Source organism: Protopterus annectens, chromosome 9.part0 (assembly GCF_019279795.1).
Source record: "Protopterus annectens isolate FY-2018-M chromosome 9.part0, PAN1.0, whole genome shotgun sequence".
In the NCBI taxonomy this organism is placed as follows: Eukaryota; Metazoa; Chordata; order Ceratodontiformes; family Protopteridae; genus Protopterus; species Protopterus annectens.
In genome coordinates this window covers 316,649,795-316,676,827 of record NC_056743.1, presented here as the reverse complement: position 1 = coordinate 316,676,827, position 27,033 = coordinate 316,649,795, and the positions used below count along the sequence as shown (strand labels likewise).

General features: G+C 42.1%; 1 protein-coding gene across 1 annotated transcript in view; it reads right to left on the bottom strand.

Annotated features, from left to right (window-relative positions):
* Positions 1 to 27,033, bottom strand: part of ANKFY1 (ankyrin repeat and FYVE domain containing 1) — a 1,799,901-nt gene that overhangs the window by 1,706,494 nt on the left and 66,374 nt on the right. Inside the window, exon 2 of the mRNA XM_044082101.1 lies at positions 23,326 to 23,518. Within this exon, the coding sequence (XP_043938036.1) occupies positions 23,326 to 23,518 (193 nt within the window). The remainder of the gene's footprint in view (positions 1 to 23,325; positions 23,519 to 27,033) is intronic.

Below are 27,033 nucleotides of genomic sequence, written 5' to 3'. Positions count from 1 at the left end.
CTTCTGCTTTGTTGCCAGTCTTGGTTTAAGAGAGCATGCAGTAATTTGGCTTTAATGTGATCTGGCAGAGTTTGCTCCTTAAGCCAAGCATGCCTTCTAAGAACAGACCCAGTAACAGCAGCCCTACAAGATGCCTCTAAGGAGTCAAAACCACATTGCAAAGTATGTTTACCAACTTGTTCAGCAGAATGCATCAAATCCTGCAATTCTTTATTTTCAGCACAATCAGGAATCAACATCAATTTCTGTTTAAGTAATCCTATAATATGCTGCTGGTACTTTAACATATGAAACTGGCAGTTTAAGGCCCTAATGGCCAAAGAAGCATACGTGTGTGTATACCTTCTTACCCAGTCTGTCCAGGACCCTGGAATCTCTATCGGAGGGGGTAGGGTTTTCGGCAGTAGTAGCCTTAATGCCTCTAGGTCCCTGTGAAATGGTCTCTGGGTCCGTAGTAGGATTCTTAAAGAGGAACTTGTGAGAATCAGGTACTCTAATACCGGTCAGGTATCCTGGGAGCCAGAGGTAAAGTGTCGGGGGCCAGGCTAGACTCCAAGAAGGCATCATCTACAATGTCCAGTACAGGGGGGATAGCTAAAGGCCTGTGTTGAAGCAGGAATCAGAATTCCCCAAGCCTCTTTTTGGAGTCAGAGTAATCCTGGCTTTCCCAGCAGAAATGCTCCCTAAGAGAGTATGCAATGTTTCACCAAAGCAAAATCTTCTGGAGGGGAAGCAGAGGGGGAATGGAGTCCTCTGCATCAGAATCCTCATACGTAGATAAGGGCAAATCCTGGTCATAAGAAACAGAAATTTCAGAATCCTGATCAGAAGAATCAGAAGGAAAATCAGTTCTACGTCTCTTAGAGGGAGAAGGGTGGCTTCCCCTAATTAGACTAACAAGGTCTTCAGCCATTCTTATTTGTTTTTTTAGGCATATGGGCCTTACCATGCGGTTTGGACGTTGATTTTATAGGCGTGGATCGAGTTTTAGCCCTTTAAGAAGAAGAAGATGGCGTCAGTATGATATGCAAGTCAGTAGGCCTGAATACACCCTCAGAAGCCAGTGCCTGCACAGCAGCTCCGGACCCATCCAAGGTAGAGACATCCGCAGGTTCCATAGTCGAAGAAGCATCTCGTGGCATACCGGACCCCGAATGGGTCTCAGTAGAGGCCTGCGTATCTGAAGTAGTGGGTATCAGGGGCTACAAAAGCGCCTCACTGAGTACCGGCAAACTGGCGACTAGCTTAACAGAAGCGTCAGCAGCTTTGGACCTATGTGGTCTGTCTGTCTTTATCTTTACGTTTTTTCACAATGTCTGTAGTCAGATGGCTTATTGAAGCCATTTCTGGATAATTAAATCAAGTACCGAAATAGTTAGATGCGAAAATGAACAGATGACTAATAGTACGAGGATTGAATAAGGCACAAAACTGACGGCAAGGGACGTCGTGGTCTGGGCCTAAGCAAGGAATGCAGTACGAATGAAAATCTTTATGAGGTATTTGTTTTCCACAAGCAATACAATTGTTAACCTTTACTGACATTGGTTTAAAGCAAGAAAAAGGATACCGAATGGGGTACTTAGCTTTTTTGAAGACTTTGGATCTGAAATTCGAAAATGAAAGTTTCAGGAGTTGGCCAACCAGCACTTACAAACTGCTTCTGCTTCGGGGCACCGCACGGCAAGAAAAAACTATGTAATGGCGTCAGCTGCATGCTTTATACCCCAGACTACCTGACATCATGGAAGAAGAGACGGTAACCGACGCAGGACCCACGACTTTGATAATCAGGCTGGCTGGGGGCTACTTGCAAGCAGATAATCCAAATGTAATGACTGCAACAGTGAAACACTAAGAACATCTACAGAGTTGTTGATGTTTGCAAAACTCCTTCCTTAAATACAGTGGGGAGCAAAACGGAAATAAGTATGACTTCAGTGGTGCAAGCTACGCAGGCGTTTTTGTACCAACTGAGGCAATTTCAGCCCATGTATTACTAGTAGGATAGAATGCCTAATGTGCCTGTAAAGGTAAAGTATAGTTGTGTACCTACCATAAATGTAGATGTTACTGTTGCAGTCATTACTCTTGGGTTATCCTGCTGGCAGGCTACCCGCAGCAGGCCTGAATTCCAAAGTCCTGGTCTGGCATCGGTTGCGGTCGCCTCTTCACTGACATCAGTGCGCCAGGGGTATAAAAGATGCAGCAGACACCATTTTCTTCAGTTTTTCTTGCCCCAGATGTCAGGTGACCCCAAAAGTGTAGGCTAAATAAATATATTATGCCAATAAACATACATGTAGTAAAAAAAACATTTCCTTCATCTACAAGCAAATACACCACATAGGTAGTATAGAACAGAGAAGTACAGATAAACCTCAGCAAAAGAAAAGGGACAGTGGGAGGGTAACCCGGACTGCAACAGTGAATACACTCTAACATCTACATTTATGGTAGGAAAACAACTGTACTATGTTAATCGTGTTTCACTGTTGCAGTCATTACTCTTGAGCCGAATGACAAAGCAGAGGATGGGTGGCTGGGCTAAATAGGATTAGGAGAGGCTATAAGGCCCTGCAGAACTGCAGTGGCAAAGCCTGCTCTGGATTTAGAGTAAAGAGGTAAGTGGTAGTGCTTTGTAAAAAAGGTATGCACTGAACTCCACGTTGCAGCCTCTAAGATGTCTTTGGTTAGTACTCCTCCGAGGAAGGCTGCTGAGGTGGCTGCTGCTCTGGTAGAATGAGGCCTAATGCCCTTAGGCACTGATTTGCCATGCTGTGAACAGCAGAAACGAATGCAATGGCCTATCCATTTAGAAATAGTCTGTTTTGAGATGGCCTTTCCTTGTGATCCTGCAGCATACGACAATAAAAGTTGCTCAGCCTTTCTGAAAGCTTTAGTTCTGTCCAAGAAGCATAGCTGCCTGTGTATGTCCAAAGAATGCAGAATTTTCTCACCCTTATTCTGTGGGTTTGGGTAAAAGGTAGGCAAGTGAATGGTTTGAGGGCCACACTGGACACCACCTCAGGTATAAATGTTGGGTTTGTCCTCAGAGAAACCCTGTCTGGATGAAAAATGATAAAAAGGTTCCACAGCCATGAGTGCTTGTAACTCCAAGACTCGTCTTGCAGAGGTTATTGCTAGGAGCAGAGCTGTTTTCCAGGATAAGAATTTTATATCAGCTGTTGAGGCTGGCTCAAAAGGAGGCAGTGTGAGTTTTTCCAAGACATAAATTGAGGTCCCATGCCGGAATTGGTGCTCTCCTTGGAGGCCTGATGTTTTTGGCCCCTCTGAGGTACTGCCTTATTAAAGGATGAGAAAAGATAGGTGGTTCCATATTGTAATGGGCTGAAATGGCAGAGACATGAATCTTAATTGATGAAAAGGAAAGGCCTTTGTCCAGCATCTCAGTTAGGTATTGTAAAATCTGAGGGATATTTGGTACATACGTGTCAATGCCTTGTTCCAAGCAGATAATCTCTTCCATTTTTCTGCATAAGATTTTCTGGTACTGGGCCTCCTGGCCTCCAAGAGAACATCCATAACAGCTTTTGATAGAGGAGTGTTCTGAATGGCTACATTATCCGCCATGCTGCCAGATTTAAGGTCCTGAGTTGGCTGTGCAGGATCTGATTGTTTTGTTGGGTCAGCAAGCGAGAAGTTTGAGGCAATATCCATGCTGGACCTTGAGACAAGCTCTTTAGGACTGGGTACCCAGTGCTGGCATGGCCAGTCTGGTGCAGTTATTTTTGGCTTCTCTTGTCTGACTTTTAGGAGTAACCTAGAAAGGAGAGGCAGTGAAGGAAAGGCATATACTGTTAGATTTTTCCAGCTGAAGGATAGGGCGTCCACTCTCCATGCTTGTTTGTGATAAATCCTTGTGCAAAACCTCTAATTGGCAGTTGTGAGGGGAGGCAAATAGATCTATGTCTGGGCATTCCCATTTCCTTGTTATCATGCTGAAGACTTGTGGATTCAGTTTCCACTCGTGGGGATCCATGAGGTTTCTGCTTAGCTAGTCTGCCAGAGTATTTGTTTTTCCTGGCAGAAATTGTGCGTGCAGGTGAACTTGTTAAGTCAATGCTGTGCCCCATAAGGTCATTGCTTGTCTGCAGAGGGGGTAGGAATGTGTACCTCCCTGCTTATGTACCACATGACCATAGTATGATCTGTCTATCAGTAGTTGTCCTGGATGAAGTAGATCCTTGAAAGCTGTCAGGGCATTCTGAACAGCTAGCATCTCTTTTTTGATTGATGTGAAGATGCATCTGGCTTGCAGGCCATGTGCCCTGAATACATTTTCCTGCCATATGGGCCCCCCAGGCATAATCTGATGCATCCGTTGTCAGTGTCTGTCTGGCTGCAGGTAAAGTGAATGGCAGACCCTTGTTGTGGTGACAGGCCTGTACCCACCATCGAAACTCCTGCTGCAAGCAGGGAATGAGGGTAATTACGGTCTCCAGGCTGTGGCAATGCTGAGTCCAAACACTTTTTAGATACCATTGTAGTTTCCTCATATGCAGTCTGGCATATGGAATTAGTAGAATGCAGGATGCCATGAAACTCAATGCCTGCAGGATTTTCCTTGCAGATAACTGGGTCTTTGTTGCCAACTTTTTGAAGTAAGATGTCAGTTGATTTTGTTTGTCTGGCGTTAGATAAACCATCTGGGCAGTTGTATTTAAGCTTGCACCCAGGAATATTATCTTTTGAGAGAGTACTAGTTTTGATTTATTTTCGTTTACTGTGTACCCTAGGCAAATTAGTAATCTTTTTACAAATGCCAGATGCTTTAGAAGAATGTCTTTGTTCTCTGCTTGAATACGGCAGTCGTCCAAGTAGGGATATATTTGAATTCCTCTTTGTCTGCAAAATGCAATTACTGATGCCAGACATTTTGTGAAGACCCTGGGCGCAGTAGATAAGCCAAAGGGCAGTGCAGAGAATTGGTAGTGCATTGAGCCAGCTATGAATCTGAGGTATCTTATGCAAGACTGTCAGACTGGGACATGCAGGTATGCCTCTTTTAGGTCCAAAGTTACAAGCCAAGCCTTCTTGCCCAGCATGGGAAGTAGCTGCTCGAGTCAACATCTTGAATTTTGGCACCTCCAGAAATGTGTTTAGTATAGACAGGTCCAGTATTGGTCTCCAGGTTTTGTCCTTTCTGGGCACTAAGAAAAGTCTGGAGTAAAATCCTTGCCCCTGCTCTTGTTGTAGAACTTGTTGAATGGCCCTCATGTCCATAAAATTTGCTTTTGTGCCTCTGCCCATTGATTGTGTGGAAGGTCTGGCATACCTTTTGCCCTTGGTAGGGTGTGAAAATGGAACCTGTAGCCTTGGGACACTATGTTCAAGACCCATTTGTCTTTGGTAACCATTTGCCAATTTGATGAAAAAAGTGCTAGTTTTCCCCCTAAGTGGGCTGCTAAAAGGAAAGTGCTTGTATCTGGCAGAGGAAAGTCATTTGGGGCAGTTTCCTGTAAGGTTGTCATTTGTCTTCTCCGCTTTTGGAGGTAGGAGCACCCCACTGTTTAGGCCTGTATGAGCCTTGGGGCTGAGATCTGCCTCTGGGATGTCTGTATCTGCCTCTTTGTGGCCTGTCTGATACTGGAAAGGACCAATTTTTAGAAGGCCAGTTCCTGCTAAATCTGGGTGGCTGTACCTGTAAGAAATCCTTAACTGTCTGCATGGATTTCGTTTTATCCTCCATTTTAAACACCTCTTCCGCTTTAGCACCAAAGTATCATGCTGTAATGGGGCATCTAATAATTTTGCTTTAACATGATCAGGCAGGTTCTGTTCCTTTAACCAAGCATGCCTTCTAATAACAGAACCTGTAACAGCGGCCCTGCAAGAGGCCTCCAGTGAATCATAACCACATTGCAAAGTATGCTTTCCCACTTGTTCAGCTGCATGCAATAAATCCTGCATTTCCTTGTTCTCTGAACATTCAGAATTTGTCAACATTTTTTGTTTAAGCAGTGACATTAAGTATTGCTGATATTTAAGCATATGAAACTGACAATTTAAAGCCCTTACAGCCAAGGTAGCAGAAGTGTAAACTTTTTCCCCCATCTGTCCAGTGCCCTAGAATCCCTATCAGAGGGGACAGGGTTTTTTGCAGTGGAAGCTTTGACCCCTTTGGGACCCCAAGATATAGTTTCTGGGTCAGCAGAGGGGTTTTTATATAGGAATTTATGAGAATCCGGGACCCTGTAGTATTCTGTCTGGCTTAGCAGGTGCAGGAGGTAAAGAGTCAGTGGACAGGCCGGACTCTGAATATACAGCATATACAAGGCCTACAACAGGTGGAATAGCAGGGGGTCTGTGCTGAGGAAGTAGCAGAAAGTCTCTGAGCCTTTTCTTAGATTCAGAGTAATCTTGGCTCTCCCAGTGGAAATGCTTCCTCATGGTATGCAGAGTTTCCCCCCCCAAAAGAATAATCCTCAAGAGGAGAGGCTGAAGGAATGGATTCTTCAGCATCAGAGTCCTCATAGGGAGGAAAAGAATAATCCTGTTCAGAAGAGGAATCAGAGGAAATAGAAACCTGATCAGAAGAATCATATTCTGTCTCTTGCCTAGGCCTCTTATCAGGATTGGGATGGGAACCCCTGATCAAAGTAATTAGGTCTTCGGCCATTTTATGCATTTGTTTTTTAGGCATGGAAGTCTGAGTAGGAGAATACTGTACTTGTTTCTTTGTCTTTAGAGCTGCTTTAGTCTTTGAAGCTGAAGATGGTTTAACATACAACTGTGTAGGTCTGAAGCCACCCTCAGAAGCAGATGCCTGCTCAGTGGCTCCGGACCCATCTGAGGGAATGATTTCAGAGTGTCTAATACCTTGAGTATCCAGAGGCCCAGTTGGCTCCACGTGGGAGTCGGAAGCGGCCTGTGGCTCTGAGGTAGCGGGCGCCATGGGCTGCGAAAGCACCTCACTGAGAACCGGCGAATGCCTAACAGAGGCCTCCGTTGTCGGTTTTGGACCTTGGATGCCTATCCTTTTCCTTGTCCTTGCGTTTTTTGTAAACTCTGGTCATCGGTTGTTCTGACGGCATTATATAATTAAATGTTCAGCCAAAGTAATGAAATGCAAAATCGAACCGACGCGCAATAGTACGTTGGTTAAATCTAGCACAAAACCGACAGCTAGCAAAGTTGTGGTCATGGCCTAGGCAAGGAATACAGGAAGAGTGAAAATCCTTATGAGGTATTTGCTTCCCACAAGAAATACAATTGTTAACTTTTTCTGACATCGGTCTGGAGCAAGAAAAAAAAAGTTTCCCCAAAGGGGTACTTAGCTTTAATAAAGACTTCGGTTCTGAAATTCGGATTTGAAAATCTCAGGAGTCGGCCGAAAGGCACTTGCGAACTGCTTTTGCTTCGGGCACCACGTGGCAAGAAAGACTGAAGAAAATGGCATCTGCTGCATCTTTTATACCCCTGGCGCACTGACGTCAGGGAAGAGGCGACATCAACCAACACCGAACCAGGACATTGGAATTCGGGTCGACTGCGGGTAGCCTGCCAGCAGGACAACCCAAGAGTAATGACTGCAACAGTGAAACACGATGAACATCAGGAATGAGAAGCCAAAGGTGACACATCCATTCCAAGGAAGAGAGAGAGAGAGAGAGAGAGAGAGAGAGAGAGAGAGAGAAAGAAAGATTCCATTAGTGGACTACTTCCTGGCACAGGCCTAAAGCTGAGGTCTCAGACAGAAGATCCAGGGTTGTATGGCATGTGTGGCAACAGGAGATGGGTGCACAGGGTCTATAATCATGAACGAATCACACAAATTGCTAACACTCATATAAAATGCACCGGACCTCGAACTTCCTATTGTGGAGGGCTGCGCCCCCCCACACACCCCCCCCGCTAAATATATATACCAACTCTGAGATCGCACTACAGTGAGGAAAGGGCAAATATCCCATTCTTCACTGTACCGCAATCTCAGAAAAAGCACTTTGAGGTCCAGTACGTTTGATATAATGAGCGTTCGCAATTTGTGCGATTCGCTCATGTGATATAGACCCCGGTGCACATGCAGTCAGCATCTCACCCTATATTTTCACAGACAGGCTGATTGATAGATGCCAGCAGCCTGCTAGGTGGGCATCCTTTTCATAAAAAGGTGGTCCCATCAGTCTAGTCTGTGAGGGTATACCAGAAGTGGATAAAACTTGCAGACATGTTTGGCCAAGAGGCACAGATGGATAAAGTTACTATTGTTACTCAGAGTTAGAATTAGCAGGGTGGCCTAATGGTTAAGGTGTTTGAGTTACACACACAAGGTGCTGGGTTTGAGTCTCACAAGGGACAACTGGCTAGGCTTAAAGTGGCTTGCAAGGGCAGTTAGCCTAGTACTAATCTATGCATCTATAAGATGATCCATTGTTCAACTAGCAGCAGGGGAGCTGGAGGGATTAGATGGTGGGACTGGACAGGATGAGAGAAGACAGCAGATGCTGGCTTGCCCATCCTGGGGGAAGAGAGGCTGCCTAGGCTTGCTGCAGCAATAGTATTAAGAGCCAGGCAAGCTTTGCACTCTATACCACTTAACCAGGAAGTTGTGCATACATGGAAGTAAGCATGCACCTTTCGTTATTAGTGATTGCCAAGGCTCGCAAAGCTACCACAGGGTAGAAGGAAGATTAGAGCACACACTATGGCAAATGCATAACACTTTAAAAGAGAGTCCATGATCTCACCAGCCTGGATATGGGTCATGTTGAGCTTGTGGGATGGTAAGGTGAGCCTGACAGACCCAGTGAACAAAGAGAAGAGCTGGTGGCAGCCAATTGTTAGCTGCAAAATGGGCAGCAACAAGGAAGAAAAAAATTAAAAACTTGTAGATATCATATATATAAGGATTTCAACACATTTTCCAATGTACCATATGGGAGGCTGATGGCAGAGATGAAGGGCCCATGAAAGGAATCCATGCTGGTAACGTAGGTATGAGAAATGGATATCAAGAAACAGTCAGGTGACTGTGGGTGCTGCCTAGAGAAATGCCAGTGTGTGTGTCTGTTGGGGGACGCAGGCTTCAGTACTATGACTTACCCTGTATAATTAGGAGAATCCATAACAAGATTAATCTTTTCTCGGACTATACCAACTTAGTGCATAAGCCAAGGACTGGAATTCACATTTTAGACACTTCTATGAAATATCAAAAATAATAAGGTTTCAAATGTTCCAACTAACAAGAGCCTGGTTCTTGGATTAGACTTTGGCTATTAAGAAGACAAATTTTATTTCCTCATTACTGTGTTTCGTAACTGCAGTTGTAAAACGACTAGTTCAACAGCTATTTCAAATGACACAGGAATTCTGACCACATGAAATGGATTTGTTACAAGTCGGGCATTTATTTATGGTGAAGAAAATATCTTCTGTATGCACACTATAACCTTTACTGCAAGATTCATGAAAATTAAAATTCAGTGCATTTGCACAGTAAATATATTCAGCAAGACCTAGATTTATGGGTTTTATCACTTACTTCTGGATTAAGCCTCAGCTATTACTATTGGTCATACCAAGTCCTTTCTCTGTTACTCACTTCCACGGTTTAAAAAAAAAAATTCAACCATACAAAAATAAAAAATGGTTTCACAAAAAAACATAAGACCCAAGAATTAGTCTTTTCTTCCAATACCAAATTTTCACACCAAGGCAGAAATTCACAGACAAATAGCTCATAGTACAATGCTATTTAGCAGCCAGACAAAGGATGCAAGATTCAAACACAATGGATAAAGCTGGTCTACTTAACTGCGAGCCACCACACACAGCAAACTCAAATATCAGCACTGTTAAAGCATGCAGGACTGGTCTCCGAATCCCAACCACAGTGACTTTTTACTTACACTTCCATTTCATAGGTTCACAGGCGATTACTAGGCTAATGGCACAATAGCCTTTACAAGACTTGCTGACAATACCTAGGACATGACAATATTATATCTTAATTCGCCAGATATGGTTTGGGATAGTATCATAGTAGCGGGTCTTTGGGTGTTGGAGCCCAGAGTTATTCTGCAGACTAACTCTGTCTGCAAGTACCCCAGGAGTTAAAATTACAGATCCCATTTATTTATCCAAAATTCTTTATAAGAAAGTGAGGGATGGGCTTTGATTTTTGAAGATGGGAAGTTTACTCCACAGACAAGTAGCCTTTGGGATACAAATCTGTCTCTCCAGCATGTTCCGTTAGAGACACAAATAAGGTTCAGGTCCATGGAATAGCCCTCGTATACCTTTTCTTGCAAATATGTAACACTTTCATCAGAGCTGGATCAGAGAATGCCGTGCAGGTCATGCACAAATGTCTCTCAAGGGATACGAAAGAGTAAAGGGATATGGCCTTTAGTCAGTCTGTACAAGGGTTCTATATCAGTTTATCGAAAGTACAGTTTTGTACCTACCATAAATGTAGATGTTCGAAGATCCACATTGCTGCAGTCCTTACTTACTTACGGGGTAGTCCGCTGTCCTCGGTCGGCCCGAATACCAAAGTATTAGGCTGACGTCGGTCATGGGCGCCTAGATCTGACATCAGAGCGTCAGGGTATAAAGGCGCATGACCGACGTCATTTCCTCAGTCTTTTCTTGCCCCAGATGTCAGAAGGCCAAACCAGAAAGGCCACAGCCAAAAACAGAATACCTCCCAAAAACATGCCCAACAACAACCATCACCTAAAGCATAGCACCAAGTCTAACTACAGTGGGGAAGGAGGGAGGGTAAATTGGACTGCAGCAATGTGGATCTTCGAACATCTACATTTATGGTAGGTACAAAACTGTACTATGTTCTTCATCTCACATTGCTGCAGTCCTTACTTATGGGTAGAATCCCAAAGCAACGGGAAAGGGAGGATGGTAAAATCATAAAGCATTAGGGGCCGCTAAAATGCCCTGTAAAATTGCAGTGGCAAATCCAGCCCTAGACTTAGATTAAAGAGGAAGGTGGTAATGTTTAGAAAAGGTATGCACTGAACTCCAAGTAGCTGCCTCCAAAATGTCTTTTGTAGCTACCCCTTAGAAAGGCCGTAGAAGTAGCAGTAGCCCTAGTGGAATGAGGCCTGATTCCAGCAGGAATCTCCTTACCATGATGGGAATAACAGAAAGAAATACAAAACCCAATCCATTTAGAAATAGTTTGTTTTGAAACAGGTTTACCCTGTGAACCCAAAGCAAAAGAAACAAACAATTGCTGAGACTGTCTGAACTCCTTGGTTCTGCTCAAATAATAACGCAACTGCCTGTGAATATCCGAAGTATGCAAAATTTTCTCCCCTTTATTTTGGGGGTTTGCATAAAAAGTAGGCAAATGAATAGTTTGATTTAAGGCCACACTAGAAACCACCTTAGGCATAAAGGAAGGATTAGTACGCAAAGATACCCTATCCTTAAGAAAAATCAGGAAAGGCTCCACTGCCATGAGGGCCTGTAATTCAGAAACCCTTCTTGCAGAGGTAATGGCCAACAAAAAAGCAGTTTTCCATGACAAATACTTTAACTCGGCAGTAGCTGCAGGCTCAAAAGGTTGTAGAGTAAGTTTTTCCAACACAAAATTGAGATCCCAAGCAGGAGTAGGAGCTCTACGTGGGGGTCTTATATTTTTTGCCCCTCTAAGAAATTGCTTAAACCAAGGATGAGAGAATAAAGGAGGGTCACAATCATAGTGAGCAGAAATGGCTGCAGCATGGACCTTTATTGAGGAGAAAGACAAACCCTTGTCCAATAACTCAGTAAGATATTGAAGAGCATCACTTAAATCAGGTTTGGAGACATCAAAGTCCTTTCCTTTGCTCCAAATAAAAAATCTCCTCCATTTATCAGCGTAAACTTTCCTGGTACTAGGCCTCCTGGCCTCCAAAATAACATTCAAAACTTGTTGTGGAAGCTGAGACCCTCCAGAGTCTAAAACAGAATATGCCAGGCTGTTAGATGTAGAGACTGAATCTTGACATTGAGGAAGTGACTGTCCTCTTGTGACAAAAGGTGCGGAATCAAAGGCAGAGGCCATGGAGGTTCTCATACTAAGCTCCTCAGTAGTGGGTACCAGTGTTGTCGAGGCCAATCTGGTGCTATCAAAATCATGGTTGGCTTGTCTGGCCTTCAAGAGTACCTTGGGAAGAAGAGGCAGAGGTGGAAAGGCATATACATGCAGATTGTTCCAACTGAATGATAGAGCGTCCACCTTCCAAGCTGTGTGATGAAACATTTTTGTGCAAAACTTTGGCAACTGGTAATTTAGTGGAGAAGCGAACAGATCTATGTCTGGAGTTCCCCATAACACTGTCAACTGTTGAAATACATGAGGATCCAATTTCCACTCGTGAGGATCCACTATTTGTCTGCTCAATACATCTGCTAAGGAGTTGTGTGCTCCTGGTAGAAACCTTGCCTGAAGATTGAGGTGTAGATTGAGAGCAGTTTCCCACAGAATCATCGCTTGCCTGCAAAGAGGGTAAGAATGGGTTCCCCCCTGCTTGTTGATGTACCACATGACAGTAGTGTTGTCTGTTTGAATCAACACCTGCCCTGGGTGCAGTAAATCTTTGAAAGCCATCAATGCAAACTGGACTGCTAACATTTCCTTCAAGTTGATATGCAAATGTTGGAGTTTGACAGGCCACGTGTTTTGCACCCATTTTCCATTGAGGTGTGCTCCCCAAGCCTTGTCCGAGGCATCTGTCGTTAGAATCTGACTCGCCTCTGGCCGGGTCACAGAGTGTCCCTTGTTTAGGTGACATTCCTGAGCCCACCACAAAAACTCCTTCCGAATGCAAGGTATTATCTGAATGACAGTGCCTAGATCTTGGCAGTGCTGTGTCCATACATTTTTGAGATACCATTGAAGCTTCCTCATATGCAATTTGGCATTGGGAAGCACCAGAATACAAGATGCCATGAACCCCAAGGCTTGAAGGACTGTCCTTGCAGTCAGCCTGGACCGTAGAGACATTTGATGGAAATAAAGAGAAAGGCTTCTTTGTTTGTCCGGGGTCAAAAAGGCCATCTGGGAAGCTGTATTCAGTCTCACACCCAGAAAGCACATGTCCTGAGAGGGTACTAGACTGGACTTTGTTTCGTTCACAGAATACCCTAGGCATCTTAACACTGCCATCACATACTGTAGATGATGAAGAAGCTCATCCTTTTCTTGTGCAATAATCAGGCAATCGTCCAAATAAGGATAAATCTGTATTCCTCTTAGTCTGAAAAATGCTATCACTGGAGCCAGAACCTTTGTGAACACTCTGGGCGCAGTAGATAAGCCAAAGGGCAATGCAGAGAACTGATAATGTAAATTTCCAGCCCGAAAACTCAGGTACCTCCTGCAACTGGGCCTGATAGGAACATGAAGGTAAGCCTCTTTGAGATCCAGAGTAACCATCCAGTGATCTTTTCCCAACAGAGGTAAAAGTTGTTGTAAAGTCAGCATCTTGAACTTTGGAATGTCCAGATAAGTGTTGAGGATAGATAAATCCAAAATTGGTCTCCACGTGTTCCCTTTCTTTGGAACTAGAAACAGACGGGAATAAAATCCTAGGCCCACTTCTGACAGAGGAACTGGCGGTATAGCTCCTATTTGAAGAAGTAAAGAAATTTGTCTGCGAGCCTCTATCCTTTGCCGAGGAGGGACGTCTGGCATGCCTTTGAAAGGAGGCATGGTATGGAAATAGAACTTGTAACCTCGGTTTATAATGTCCAATACCCATTTGTCCTGGGTGACTAAATGCCAATTTTGCTTGAAAAGAGCCAACTTTCCTCCCAAAGGAGCTGCCAGGCAAGAAGAATCTGGCAGCTGAAAATGTAGGTCATTGGGCCTGTTTACGAAAGGACTGGCCCCTGCCCTCACCAGCAGATTGAGCAGGCGAACTCCATTGTCTCAGCCTGAAAGTACTCGGAGCTCTGCCCCTACCACGCCTAGATCTACCCCTAGACTGAGAATCAGAAGAATGCGTCCACCCCTTAGTAGGCCAATTTCTACTAAACTTTGGAGGTTGTACCTGCAAAAAATCTTTAACAGTCTGCATAGACTTAGCCTTGTCTTCCATTTTCTTTAAGACCGACTCCACAGGAGGACCAAACAAAACTTCAGACTGTAAAGGGGCATCCAGAATTCTAGACTTAACATGCTCAGACAAATTCTGATCCTTAAGCCAGGCGTGCCTACGAATAACTGAACCAGTGGCAGCCACCCTAGAAGAAGCCTGTAAAGCATCAAAACCACATTGCAAAGAGTGCTTACCCACCTGTTCAGAAACATGCACTAAATCCTGCAATTCTTTACACTCTATGCCCTCTGCCAAAGCATTCACTTTAGACCTTAGCTGAGAAAGGAGGAAATTCTGATACTTCAACATATGCAACTGGCAGTTCAAAGCTCTCATTGCTAAAGTAGAAGAGGTATACACCTTCTTACCCCATCTATCCAAAGCTCTAGCTTCCTTATCCAGAGGAACCGGATTCTTAACAACAGAGGCCCTAACACCCTTAGGCCCCTGACTAATAGTTTCTGGGTCCGCCCTAGGACTCTTATACAGATATTTATGAGCCTCAGGCACCCTGTAATACCTGTCCGGTTTAACTGGGGCAGGAGGCACAGAGTCTGGATTAAGGGAAGCTTCCGAAAAAACATCTGAAACAACATCCAAAACCGGAGGTATAGCCAAGGGTCTATGCTGTGGTAAAAACAAGAACTCCCTAAGTCTCTTCCGTGAATCAGAGTAATCCTGTCCCTCCCACTGAAAATGCTCCCTCATGGAATGCAGAGTTTCTGAAAATGAAAAATCCTCTGGAGGAGAAGCAGAAGGAGTGGAATCCTCTGCATCAGAATCAGAATAAGGAGGGAAATCTTGAATGTCTTCAGCAGAAGACTCTGAATCATCTGAGGCCTGCTCCAAACTTTCCAACTCTGGCTCCATCCTGGGCCTTTTATCAGGAGGGGGCATAGAACCTCTAATTAAAGTAATCAAATCCTCTGCCATTTTAAGCATGTGCTTTTTATGCACAGACCCTGAAGAACCAGAACTGACACCAGAGGAAGGCAAGACAGACCTGCCCTTAGAAAGAGCCTTAGAAACAGTAGCAGAAGGCCTAACCACCTTAGGCATAGAAGGGAGAATAGTAACCTGCGAGGCCCCTTCAGCCTGACCTGCCTCCTGAGAGGCCACATCCTGTAAAATCAAAGTTTCCCCCTGGGACTCAACAGAAACTTCAGCCGGATCCACCTGTTCAGCTGTAGCTTCTAAAGGTCCGGCGTCCGAAACAGACGAATCATCCTGCCTAGGCTTTAAAGATTTGTCTTTGCGCTTCTTAGTAGAAGGAGGCGTCGGAACATCCGACGGCATATTATAATTACACCTCTTGCCAAAGACTAACCTAGCGCAATCTAACCTCAGTTTTATAGTGGGCTTATTAAACCTAGCACAAAACCGACACCCGACTACGTCGTGTTCCGGTCCCAAACAAGGAATACAAAGCGAGTGGTAATCCCTATGCGGTATCTGTTTCCCACAAGAAATACAATTATTCACTTTTTCTGACATCCGGTAAGTAACTGAGGCAAGAAAAAACAAAAATATTCCCCAACGGGGTACTTAGCCCAACTTGGTATCGGTCTGAAACTCCGAAAACGAAAAATTTCAGAACGCCGAACGGCACTTGCAACGCTGCTTCTGCATCGGACCATGCGGCAAAAAAGACTGAGGAAATTACGTCGGTCATGCGCCTTTATACCCTGACGCTCTGATGTCAGATCTAGGCGCCCATGACCGACGTCAGCCTAATACTTTGGTATTCGGGCCGACCGAGGACAGCGGACTACCCCGTAAGTAAGTAAGGACTGCAGCAATGTGAGATGAAGAACATCTGTTATTTTAGCGAATATCTTTTTGTAGAACAATTTTGAACAAAACACACATTAAACAAATGCTCTATTTATCAACATGCCCTTTGTTGAAAAGGTTTTGTTGGCCAACTCAAAAGTACGTGACGTTTGACGTCATTAAGCAGACACTGAACCTGGAACCATTGTATAGGTAAAAGGAATCGTTTAAATTATTAGAAATTACTTCACCAATACAACAAACTTTACTTGTGAAAAGGTATGTTATATTACACAGTATTTTGAAACATTTGCTATATGTAGAAAAATACTTTGCGAATTTAATTTGCATGTGCCAGTATGTACATAAGCTTTACCCACTAAATAACAGTCTGAGCGTAAGGCGTTCTGCAAGGGAAAGCTATGGATGAAACATCTGGTAATGTAACAGGCATAATAGGGAACCTGTATGACAAAGTTAAGTCTCAAAGAAATAGATACATGTTACACAGATTTTTTTTGCATAAATTTGAAGATAGTGAAAAAAACGGAAATATTAATTTTGCTGGTTAAAAATGTCTGCTAAATGTAAAGGTAGAGCAGTATCAAAGCCCATGGAGGAAAAGGAGCAATTGTTAAAGTCGGCTCTTCATAATCATGCTCCTGACCACTCTGAGGTAGAAAGCTATACAGCCTGTAAAAAAAACAAAGAAATAGCTATGTTGCCAAGAGATACTCCTGCAACTGAGGTTGATGATGACGTTGCTAGCACTTCAACGGAATGTACTGTGTGTTTAACAAGTAGAAGGTCAATGTTACAGCAAGTAAACAGAGTCGTGTAAAAAAATTCTGAATAAAAGTGCAGAGCAGTACCTTAAGTAAACTTTGTATGACTGCTTGTCAGTCGAAAGACGGACAGTTTGTTAAAAAGCATGAAGTGGAAATACATACTAATTTGCATGTACTAGTATATTCTGCCAAAGAGAATTTAATAGATTTATGTCCATCTCCGATTTGGTTTATGGATGGAGTTTGCTGAACAAAAGGTAGGCTGTGCAGGCAATTGTATAGCATTCACGGATTACTTATTTGTGCAGAAAATAGGAAAAGTCTACCCTTAGTGTATTGTCTAATGACTAAAAAGTCATTCAAAGCTTATAACTATATGTGGGAATGTACTTTACAACAGCTGACTGTTTCAATTAGACTGCAGTGTTAAATATTTATTATGTGATTTCGAACTTGCTGCAATTAAAAGCATTAATACCAACTTTGTGGATGTGTTTTGTAAAGGTTGCCTATTTTACTTTTCCCCAAAGTATTTGGAGTAAACTTCAAGCTTTACATTTGTCTGCTTTGCATGGAACAAATACTCAGTTTCAGTTGTCTGAAGAAACTGACGGCATTATCATTTGTAAAAAAAAAAAAAAAAAAAAACGTGAAGTACTGCCTGCAAGGCATGATATGATTAAAGCATTTCCTGTTGAAGGGAAAGATTTACTGAACTACTTTTCAGACACTTATTTACTTGGAGGTACAGGTAAACACTATACTCGAACGTATGTTCCTTCAAGGTTTCCACCAATGTTTCCTATACACTTCTGGAATGTATCATCCTTAAATGAGTTGTTTTTACCACAAACTCAAAATTATGTGGAAGGATGGCATAGGAGGATTCGGTGTCTTCCTGGTAATAGAATATCTGATATTTCTACTGTGGTATCTATTTTGGTTAGGGAGCAGAATTGTGTTAATAAAATATGTTTATAACTTGACAGGATGTCCGGGATCTCCTAAAAAATGGAAAATTGAGAGGCAACGTTGTTTGAAACATATTTTACACAACAAACAGCAGTATGATACTCAATCTTTCCTGAAAGCAGTAGCTCTCGTGTTAAAGGTGTAGATCACTTAAGAAGTAAAGGCTGTAAATAGATTATGTTTATCTGAGGATCAGTTATGACTTGAAGCAGATATGACACTTAAGTTTGTTAATTTGCATACATTGAAACACCTATTTTTACTTAATGAGTTAATGGCCATCACTTGTTACTACACAGTCTTTAGGAAAAGCACATTATCTTTATTTGATGAATGCATGCCTCCTTGGAGCATTACAGGTCATAATTTAGAAGTAAAAGTATTATTTTGTGAAACTATTAGGTTTAGCTGCTGACTACATCATTCACTGGAGCAGTACATGATGTAATTGCGTTGTAATACTATCACTTTGTACAAGGTTAAAGCGACTGTTATTTCATGATTTTCCAGTGATTGGACTTGTCTATGCATGTTCTGTACATTTGTAAGTGTGTTTCTTTGGACAGTTACTGCAGCATTACAGCTAGACATGTATCAATTCAAAACTGGACTGAATGAAGGCATGCAAATTAATATTTATCTTACCAATGAGTTCCGAGTGAACTTGATTGCTCTTCTTTCTTTAAAGTGAAGGTTATAATTTCATGAATTGCTGGTGATCAGACGTATCTATGTATGTTCTGTACATTCTAAGTGTTTCTTTGCATGCCTTCAATATAAATGATAGTGGTTTTGAAAATATGTACCAAGTTGGATTAATACAGGATTTACTTATGAAACACTATATCATCGTTTTCTATGTCTTTAAAGGACTATTATTTTTTTTTACTTAAGGAATTAATCTCTACTTCATTTAAGCATATATGCATGGCGTGCGTTATTTACCAGCTGTAGGCCAACAAAAATATTTAGACAAAAGGCTATTCGATATATAGAGCGTTCGATTAATAGGGTTTCACTCAAAAATGTTTCAAGAAAAGGGGGTTGCTAAAAATAACAGTTCGATAAACTGATACAGACCCCTGCATAAGACGCGTCTTACTCTTTGTATTGTTTTTTAGTAAGAAACATCTGGGGCTGCTCCAACTGGTGTACGTACCCAGTAAGGTACATGCAAATATAAGTAATGTACTCAATTATTGGTCTGATTAGAGCCAAGTACAATGATCACTATGACTTTCCTTTGGTCTTCATACCAAGATGAGGCACATAAAAGGATTTCCTTACTACAGTAGCTACCTGGTGGTCAAAGTTTAGTTACTATCTGTCCGTGCTCCTAGGTCCCTCACCAATAGGTCTACTTTTAGGGGTGTGTTATCAATATTATAATTTGCAGGGATACCTGACTTACTGAAGAATATGAAGCATTTAGTTTCAGACCATGCTTTTGGCACCAGTCATTTGCCATTTTTAGGCCAGTTTGCAGGATGTCAACATCGTTTGGGGATTCAGTGATTGCTCCCACCTTAGTCATCAGCAAACTTGGTGAGCCAGAGGCCTCCCAACAACGGCCGTCACTTCAGAGAAATATATACCAAACAGGAGGGGTCCCAACACTAAGCACTGTGGGACACCACCGGTAAATGGTTTCTTATCAGAAGGGGATTCACCTATCTGGACAATGTGTCCTGTCAGTGAGCCAGTTTGCTATACATCTGAAGATGTAGGGGGTTTATACCTAACTCAATACGTTTATCTATGATTGCAGAACGTGGAATTGCGTTGAAAACTTTGGCCAAGTCTAGATAACTGGCGTGTACCATTTTACCCTCATCCATAGCCCTGGTGACGTTCTCAAAGAAGTCCACCAGACTAAGCAGCTAAGACCTTACTTTGAAAAGCCAAACTGTGTCTGGTCCAGTGTTTGGAGAATTACTATGTCATTACTGATCATGTCTGTCATTCTCTGGGTTAGCTGATGCCCACATAACCCCCCCCCCCCCCCGTGCAGAGGGACAACTGTTGCAATCTTCCCTTGCTCTGGGACAAAGCCTGTCTAGAGGTTGAGTGTAAAGAGGGTTTTCAGTGGGCCTGATAGAGTCTGTTTTAAACTATTTAAGAAGCATCCTTGAATGTTATCAGGACCAAAAGAGGCTGTGTTTTTGGCTTTAGAAAGAGCAGTAAGGACTTGCTCCCTCATAATGACTGGTAGGGGTATGGTTGTGGGCATTTCTTTGGTGTGGTAGGAGGTGACTAGGTGGGAGGGGGAGTCTGAACTGAACTTGACAGCCAGCAGGTTTGCTATAGTTTCAGGCTGGGTGTAAATGTCATTCATGACAACTCTCCACATTGCTGAGCGCTTCCCCTGATGTTATGAACATAATTAAAAAAAAAGTCTTATGGTTACTTTTCACCTGGGAGGTTAATCTTTGAATCAGTCTGCTTTGGCAGACTGGACTAGCTAGCTCTCTAATTTGGTTGTTCAGACCAGAGAGCTCCTTTTTGCACCGTTTTGATATGTTCTTGGCTTTGAAGCAGATTTTATTTTCCTTTTTTTGAATACCCTATTTATGCTAGGAGTCGACGAAGGAAGTTTATTTTTGCCAGCAATCATAGGTTTGTCTCAGACAGATACTACCTCCTCTATGCAGAATGTGGTTGTGCAACGCTTTTGTGCACAGTTCAGAGTAGGCCTCAATGTCATCCCAGTTCAGAGAGGCTTGGAAGTTTAATAAGCTGTCTCTTAGTTTGAGGTAACTGGCCTTAGCACAGTTCTAAACAGGTTTGGAGTTTGATGGGGGCTCTAGGTTAATTTTTATAACTAAAGGAGATGATTTTGTGGTCTGCTCTTACCAGGGAGGTGCTAATACACAAGAAGGCAGCATACCCCCCCCCCCCCATTTGTACCTCTAGCTGGACAGCTAACTAGTTGCTCCAGGGTGTTTGCATTAATGAAGTCCAAAAACCTCTGAGCAATTATGGGTTGCATGCATCTCCCAGTTTATGGAGGAGTAGCTGAAGACATCCATAAGTATGGTGTTAGTTGAATTGTTGAGATGTTCATTAAGTTTAGGAAGGAGGTGTGTTTTTCCAGACTCATGTGTATTTGTCCTTTATGTAGACTGAGACATCGCTTTCGTTGCTTTTATCCCGAGCTGACAAGGATCAAAATCTATGAAAGGTATTATAGCCTTTGATAGGTGGGGTACTTTCCATGGTTCTGAGCCATGTTTCTATGACTGCACATGTCTGCATTTGCCAGGGTGAGAACTGCTTCCAAGTTGTGCAGTTTTTTATTTAAAAAATTCTAGCACTGAGCAACAGTATTTTTAGGTAGTCATGAATGATTTTTGTTATACTGGAGGATTTAGCAACTTGGCACAGCCTAAAAAAAGCAATATGGGTATAGATAAAGTTTTTGCCAGTATCTGGAAGCCAAGTGGTGACATGTGTAAACAATCTCTGACAAAGCATCATGGTTTGTCAGTCATGTCTCCCCAGGCTGACCGATATTGGATCCCTTTGTTGTGACACCACACACTAAGACAACTGTTGAGGTCAATCATTTTTTCTGGTACTATGGCATCATCATTGGTGAAGATAGGATGCTACTCAAGGCTAGATTCACACCCGCCTGGGACACAGAGCTCCATCATGTCTCTCTTCATATAGTCCAGTGTGGTACATCTTAGTCAATGTGGGTGTAAATGAACTATGTCATACTGGTACTTGCGAGTTAAAGACCTAAGTGTATGCATGATCTGGCAGATCCTGACTCCAGAGAGACAGCTCACTGTGTTCTCCTTGTTTAGCCTGGTAAGAGGGACACAAGTACGTCTTAGAATGGAATCTAAAACAACTAGAATGCCTGGCTGTGTGGTGTGTTGCCTTATGGGTTTGGAAGTGGGACTACTGTTATTTTCTGGCAGCTCTTCAAGCAGCTATGAACAGTGGAAGACTATGGAGAGGGTTTCTTAAAAAGAAGATTTAAAACTGGGCAGGTTTGGTTATATAAAAATCACTGGTAACTTCATTTGTACAACCTGCAAACACAATGCTTTTACACCAGCAGGATGAAAGACTTCTTACACAGGTAAGCCCTCAGGCCAATCAAATAAATACACAATAAGCCTTCCACAGCAGTCCCCAACTTAAATGGGTTGAATCAGCCCTCTGTTCTCTCCAGAGTGCAGAAAAACCCTCTTAAATGTAAAACTGGTTTTGATATCAAGTACTGTAACAAATGCTTTACAACAAAAGAAAGCACACCTACAGTATCACAAATCCCAAGAAATGTTTACAAATACAGAAAACTGTGTGCAAACATAGGAAAACTTCTACAACACAGAAAAACTTTGCATAACTTAGAAATATTTTGGCAAACTCGGAACAGATTTTGCAGCATCAGAGGAGGTTAGGAAATATCAGAATATTGTTAAATTGACTTAAGAACAGTACAGTAACAAACAAATGTTTATTTAATAAGTGCAGGATGAACAGTGATAAATTCACCAAATCAATAAACTCAGCACAGAAATGTTAAACAGCACCAAGACAGACACTTGCAGCAAATGCAAAAAAAAAATATATCCAAGAAAATATGCAAGTATATGCAGTTATGCACAAGTCAGGGAACAAATTTACGGTTATAGCTAAATTTCAAAAAGCTCTCTTGGAATGCACATACTTTTGGGGAAGGGCTCCAAAATTAGACAACTGCTATTAGGAGTTATGTAGTCCACCAGGCAAATTATGATTTGTTCACAGATGTCACTGCATGGTTGAATTTGTAAGGCAGTGTCAAAATTGTATGTATTCATACGGCATACAAAATGACACACATTAGCATTCCAGCCTCAGTTACACACCATTAAACCATAAATACTCTGCAACTGAATTCCGAACCATTAAACATTAAACAAATGGACAGAACCTATGACCTTTGAAGAGTGTTTACCATAAATTATTTAACTTCTAGAAAGAAAAAAAATACACAACATAAATAAAATAATCCAAAGCTATAGCCAAGACATTAAAACCAGTTTTAAACAAACTGGCTCAAAACTGCACAATTAGCATTTCAGCAATCTATAGTTATGTCACTTCCCCCAAAAATCTCTATCCAACTGCCTGGTATGTTTATTACATCACTTAACTACTCCCTCTTCAACAACCTCGATCTACTGTTCTTGCGAAGCTTGAGCTGGCAAAATCATTAGCAAGGAAACGTTTGTTCCTATGTAGAAAAAAAAAAAAGTGTGCCAAGTGCTGTAATAGGTGACTGCTATTTCAATCTTGAGGACTTTTCCACCATTCAACCTTCTATGAGCGGTTACCTTAACACTCTCAGTCCAATTCCATCAATTTAAAAACCACCGAGAGAGAGGGCAAAGAGAAGACATCAAACTAAGACACTAGGAGGTCACTCCACATCACATATCAGATCAGCACCATTAAAAAATAATGACCATAGCAACCATTCATGGGAGCCCCTTTGTTAACCTTTAAGGCAAAGCTTCCTTACACTTGTAGATTAGCATCATCATACTGCAGTCATCTATCAATGTTTGGAGTGTAGATGACTTGTTTTTTCAACACTGACTATTTGAGGTGAGAAAGGAAGGAGCTAAGACCAATCTGCAACTTCTGGTTATATAAATGCACGTATCTACACTTGTTATTCCATATAGCCCTAATTAATAAGACAGCATCACCTGTACTGCTCCTGCTGATACAACTGAGCCACAATTCCTAACAGACGGCTGATGAAAGAGTCACTGGAGATCTCCTTGTTGGCTTGAGCCTCAAGCATGGTACACTTCTTCTCGGTATCTGCCAACTTCTGCTGCATCTTCACATACTCCTGACGTAAAAGCGCCAGGTGCTTTCGTAACTTTGACACTTCCTCTGCATTGAAAAAACAAAGTAAAAACAGTGAGAGAAATAACATTCCTAAACATTATTAAACTATAAATACACTACTGAAAAAGGAGAAAAAAAGCCATTGGTGTTTCAGAAGTATGAAATGCCAAATGTAAATGCTGTGGTGAATACCTACTACAAAAATTAGCATTTCAAGCATTATCAGTCATTTCCAGAACATGGAATTTCATTTTTTTTCACTGAAAACTCATACTAATTAAGTTCTATTTCATCTTAAACTTTGCTATAAAAAATCACATCATCTCATCCAAATTGCTACATCTAAAACCATCCACCTTCCTACACCTGAATATTGCTTGCACTTTCTTACTCTACAGTCATCTCACAATATACAAAGAATTCAGACTGCTTAAATAATTTTTAAATTTGCTTCATTATTACCAGACCATTTCACCACTATGGCTTCAGACAAAGCTCATTGGCCAACCATTACCAAAAGAGCAGCTTTTCTTTTTGGTTGCCTTCTGTTCAAAATATTAAAAGCCAGGAAAGTGCCCACCTTAAAGAGCTAAACCACCTTTCAAACAAAGCATACTCCTTAAAGAACAGCAAGGACAATGTCATCAGTCTTACGTCCTCACTACAAATCTACAACAGGAGAAACAGATTACTCAAATCTTTATCTCTGCTATCTCTAACCACCTCCTCAATATACACTTAGACTTCTACAAAATAAAATCTCCAATGAAGTCACATGGAAATGCTTCACATACAATGGTTAACTGATAAACTATTTTAACTGTACCTCCCAATCACACTTATACACAAATCGACAATTGTATTAACATAACTAGATTTACATAATATTCTAGGTCGACTTCTTGTCTTCCAATACTTATTAACTGCACTGTAGGTCCTTCAGTTTGGGATGCAGATTAGGACTATTCTATTCTGCCTTAACTTTGCTCCAATAAATTTTGTACTGCCATTCCATTGTATTGTGTTCACTTCTATTGTACGTTTTTTCAACTGATCTCCGAGGGTCAGTAGACCAGTCCACCACCCCAGTTAAACAGAATTAAAGAAAGTAATTAAAACAATTGCAGCAGGAACCTAAAAAACATGCACTAAATACATTGCACAATTTAATGCAAGCTTACTCAACCACCTGGGTAAAAGTCTTAAAAGATAAAAGGCACCTACAGCTACAGAAATGAAGCTATTGTTTGAAATTTAAACAATGCAACAATATTGCAATAATTTGCAATGAAGACCATAAAACTCACGTGCTAAACATTAGTGTTCTTAAATGTTTGCATTACATACAAACTGACAGACTTTTAAACTTTTTCTTGACATTGGTTTACCTAAAACAACATACGTCTAGACTAAAAATACTGATTGAATTAAACTGCAGTTTGTCAAGAACTAAGAAAAATCATAGATCAACAAAAATTCTTCCAACATGACATTACAGATAGAAGTCTTACTGGTTTAGGCATAGCCTTCATTCGGAGGTTTCATCAAAAATTGGACCTTGCCCTACCAAAGATGATACCAGAAAGTTTAGTGGGACATGTACAAAACCAGGTAGTCGAAAAGGCTTCTCACCCTTTTGTCAGTATAAACAAACTTAATGAAGCCATCAGAAAACCAGTTCAAGCCTAATTTTCTTCACTTGTAAATGGCTGAGTGAGCTGACCACAACTGACCCCTTCCTATCAAAGCCATGGCTAAACAACAACTCAGACATGTAGAATGTTCTAGAAGTGGGTCGGGGTATCGTATGCACCAACTCTCTCAATCCAGTGCTACACTCCTGCCTTCAACACTCATGCCCGACTATCGCAGATCTTATTTCAAACAGTTCATCCACCACTTTGCTGGATGTCCTCACTTCATCTTACCTTCTTCCAGTCTGTACCAAATCTTCCTCTAAGTGTTTTCTGCTTTTCTACACATGTGCCCAAACTGCTGTAATCTGTTCTGATTTTTTTCTGCAATTGGAGCTACTTTGGCTTCTGCTCTTCCGTCCTTATTTCTTCGCCTGTCCGACCGTCCTTATTTCTTCGCCTGTCCGACAGTGTGCATACCACCACCACCTTTCACAGGCACTTCATTTCCATCACCTCTAGCTTCAAATGTTCTGCCATTATTGCCCAGGTTTCTGTACCATGCAGTAGTACTGGTTGCACCACTGTCTTGTACACCTTACTTTTCAGCTTCTTTGGCATTTTTCTTAGATTATACCAGATACTCTGTCAGTCGGCTGCAGCCCCTCTGATTCCAGCTTTGACCTCTTCATTCAGACTACCCTTCTCCTGAACCACCTCTCCCAGATACTTGAAGCTGTTTACCTGTTCCACTGTCCTGCCTTCTATCTCTATTCTCAGCTTCTGCAGATTTCCCCAATTTGCTGCCATTACCAAAGTCTTTTTTGTGCTTAGTTTCATCCCATGTGCCTTCAGATTTGCATTCCATTCTCCCATCCTTTACTAAGTTCTACCTCAGAGTCTGTCTGTACTACCACATCGTCTGCATACAGCAGCTTTGTTGATCTGTCCTCTCCAACCTGTTTGCTAATGTAGTCCATCACCAACATGAACAGTGGGCTCAAAGCTGAACCCTGGTATACACCCACTCCCACTGGGAACCCTCTGTGAGGCCAAATGCTGTTCGTACTTGAGTCATTGGGTCCTTGTACATTGCCTGCACAAATTCTACTAATGTTTCTAGGACTTCAAACCACCACAGTATTGCCCAAATAAGCTTTCTTGGGACTTTGTCATATGCCGTCTCCAAGTCTAAGAATGCTCAGTTGGACTCTCTCCTCATATCTAGCTTCTTCTCGAGTACCTGTCTCAATGTAACATCGGGTCAGTTGTGTTGCATCCAGATCTGAACCCGAACTGCTCATCTCCCATCTTACCTTCTACTCCTCTGCAAATCCTTTTATCAATCACCCACTCCAGAACTTTCATGCAATGTGGTAGGAGTTTGATGCCTCTGTACTACCCACAGTTGCGCATGTCCCCTTTGTTCTTTTACAATGGCACAAGTATGCTCATTCTCCAGTCATCTGGGATATACCTTTCTCTCCACACTTCTATTAGCACCCTCAAGAGCCATTTCTCTCCACACTCCTATTAGCACCCTCAAGAGCCATTTCTCTCCACACTCCTATTAGCACCCTCAAGAGCCATTTCTCTCCTATGTCACTCAGCATCTTTATCAAATCTGCTGTGCCCTCATTTGAGCCGGATGCTTTCCCTGACCATCTTCCTTAGTGCTGTTCTTACTTCTTCTAATGTGGGCTCCTGTTCTTCTCTCATCGTAGCCTGTTTCTGTGGCAGTACAGCTTCTGTGGGGCTTTCTTCATTCAGCAGCTGCTGGAAATATTCCTTCCATCTACCTTTCATGTCCTGTGGAATGGTGAGCAAGTTGTTGCTGGCATTCCTAATGAAGGGTGTCTGACTACCTTCTTTATCTTTCTGTCTCTGCCTTACAACGTCATACGGTTTCTTTGTGGCCCAGAGTCA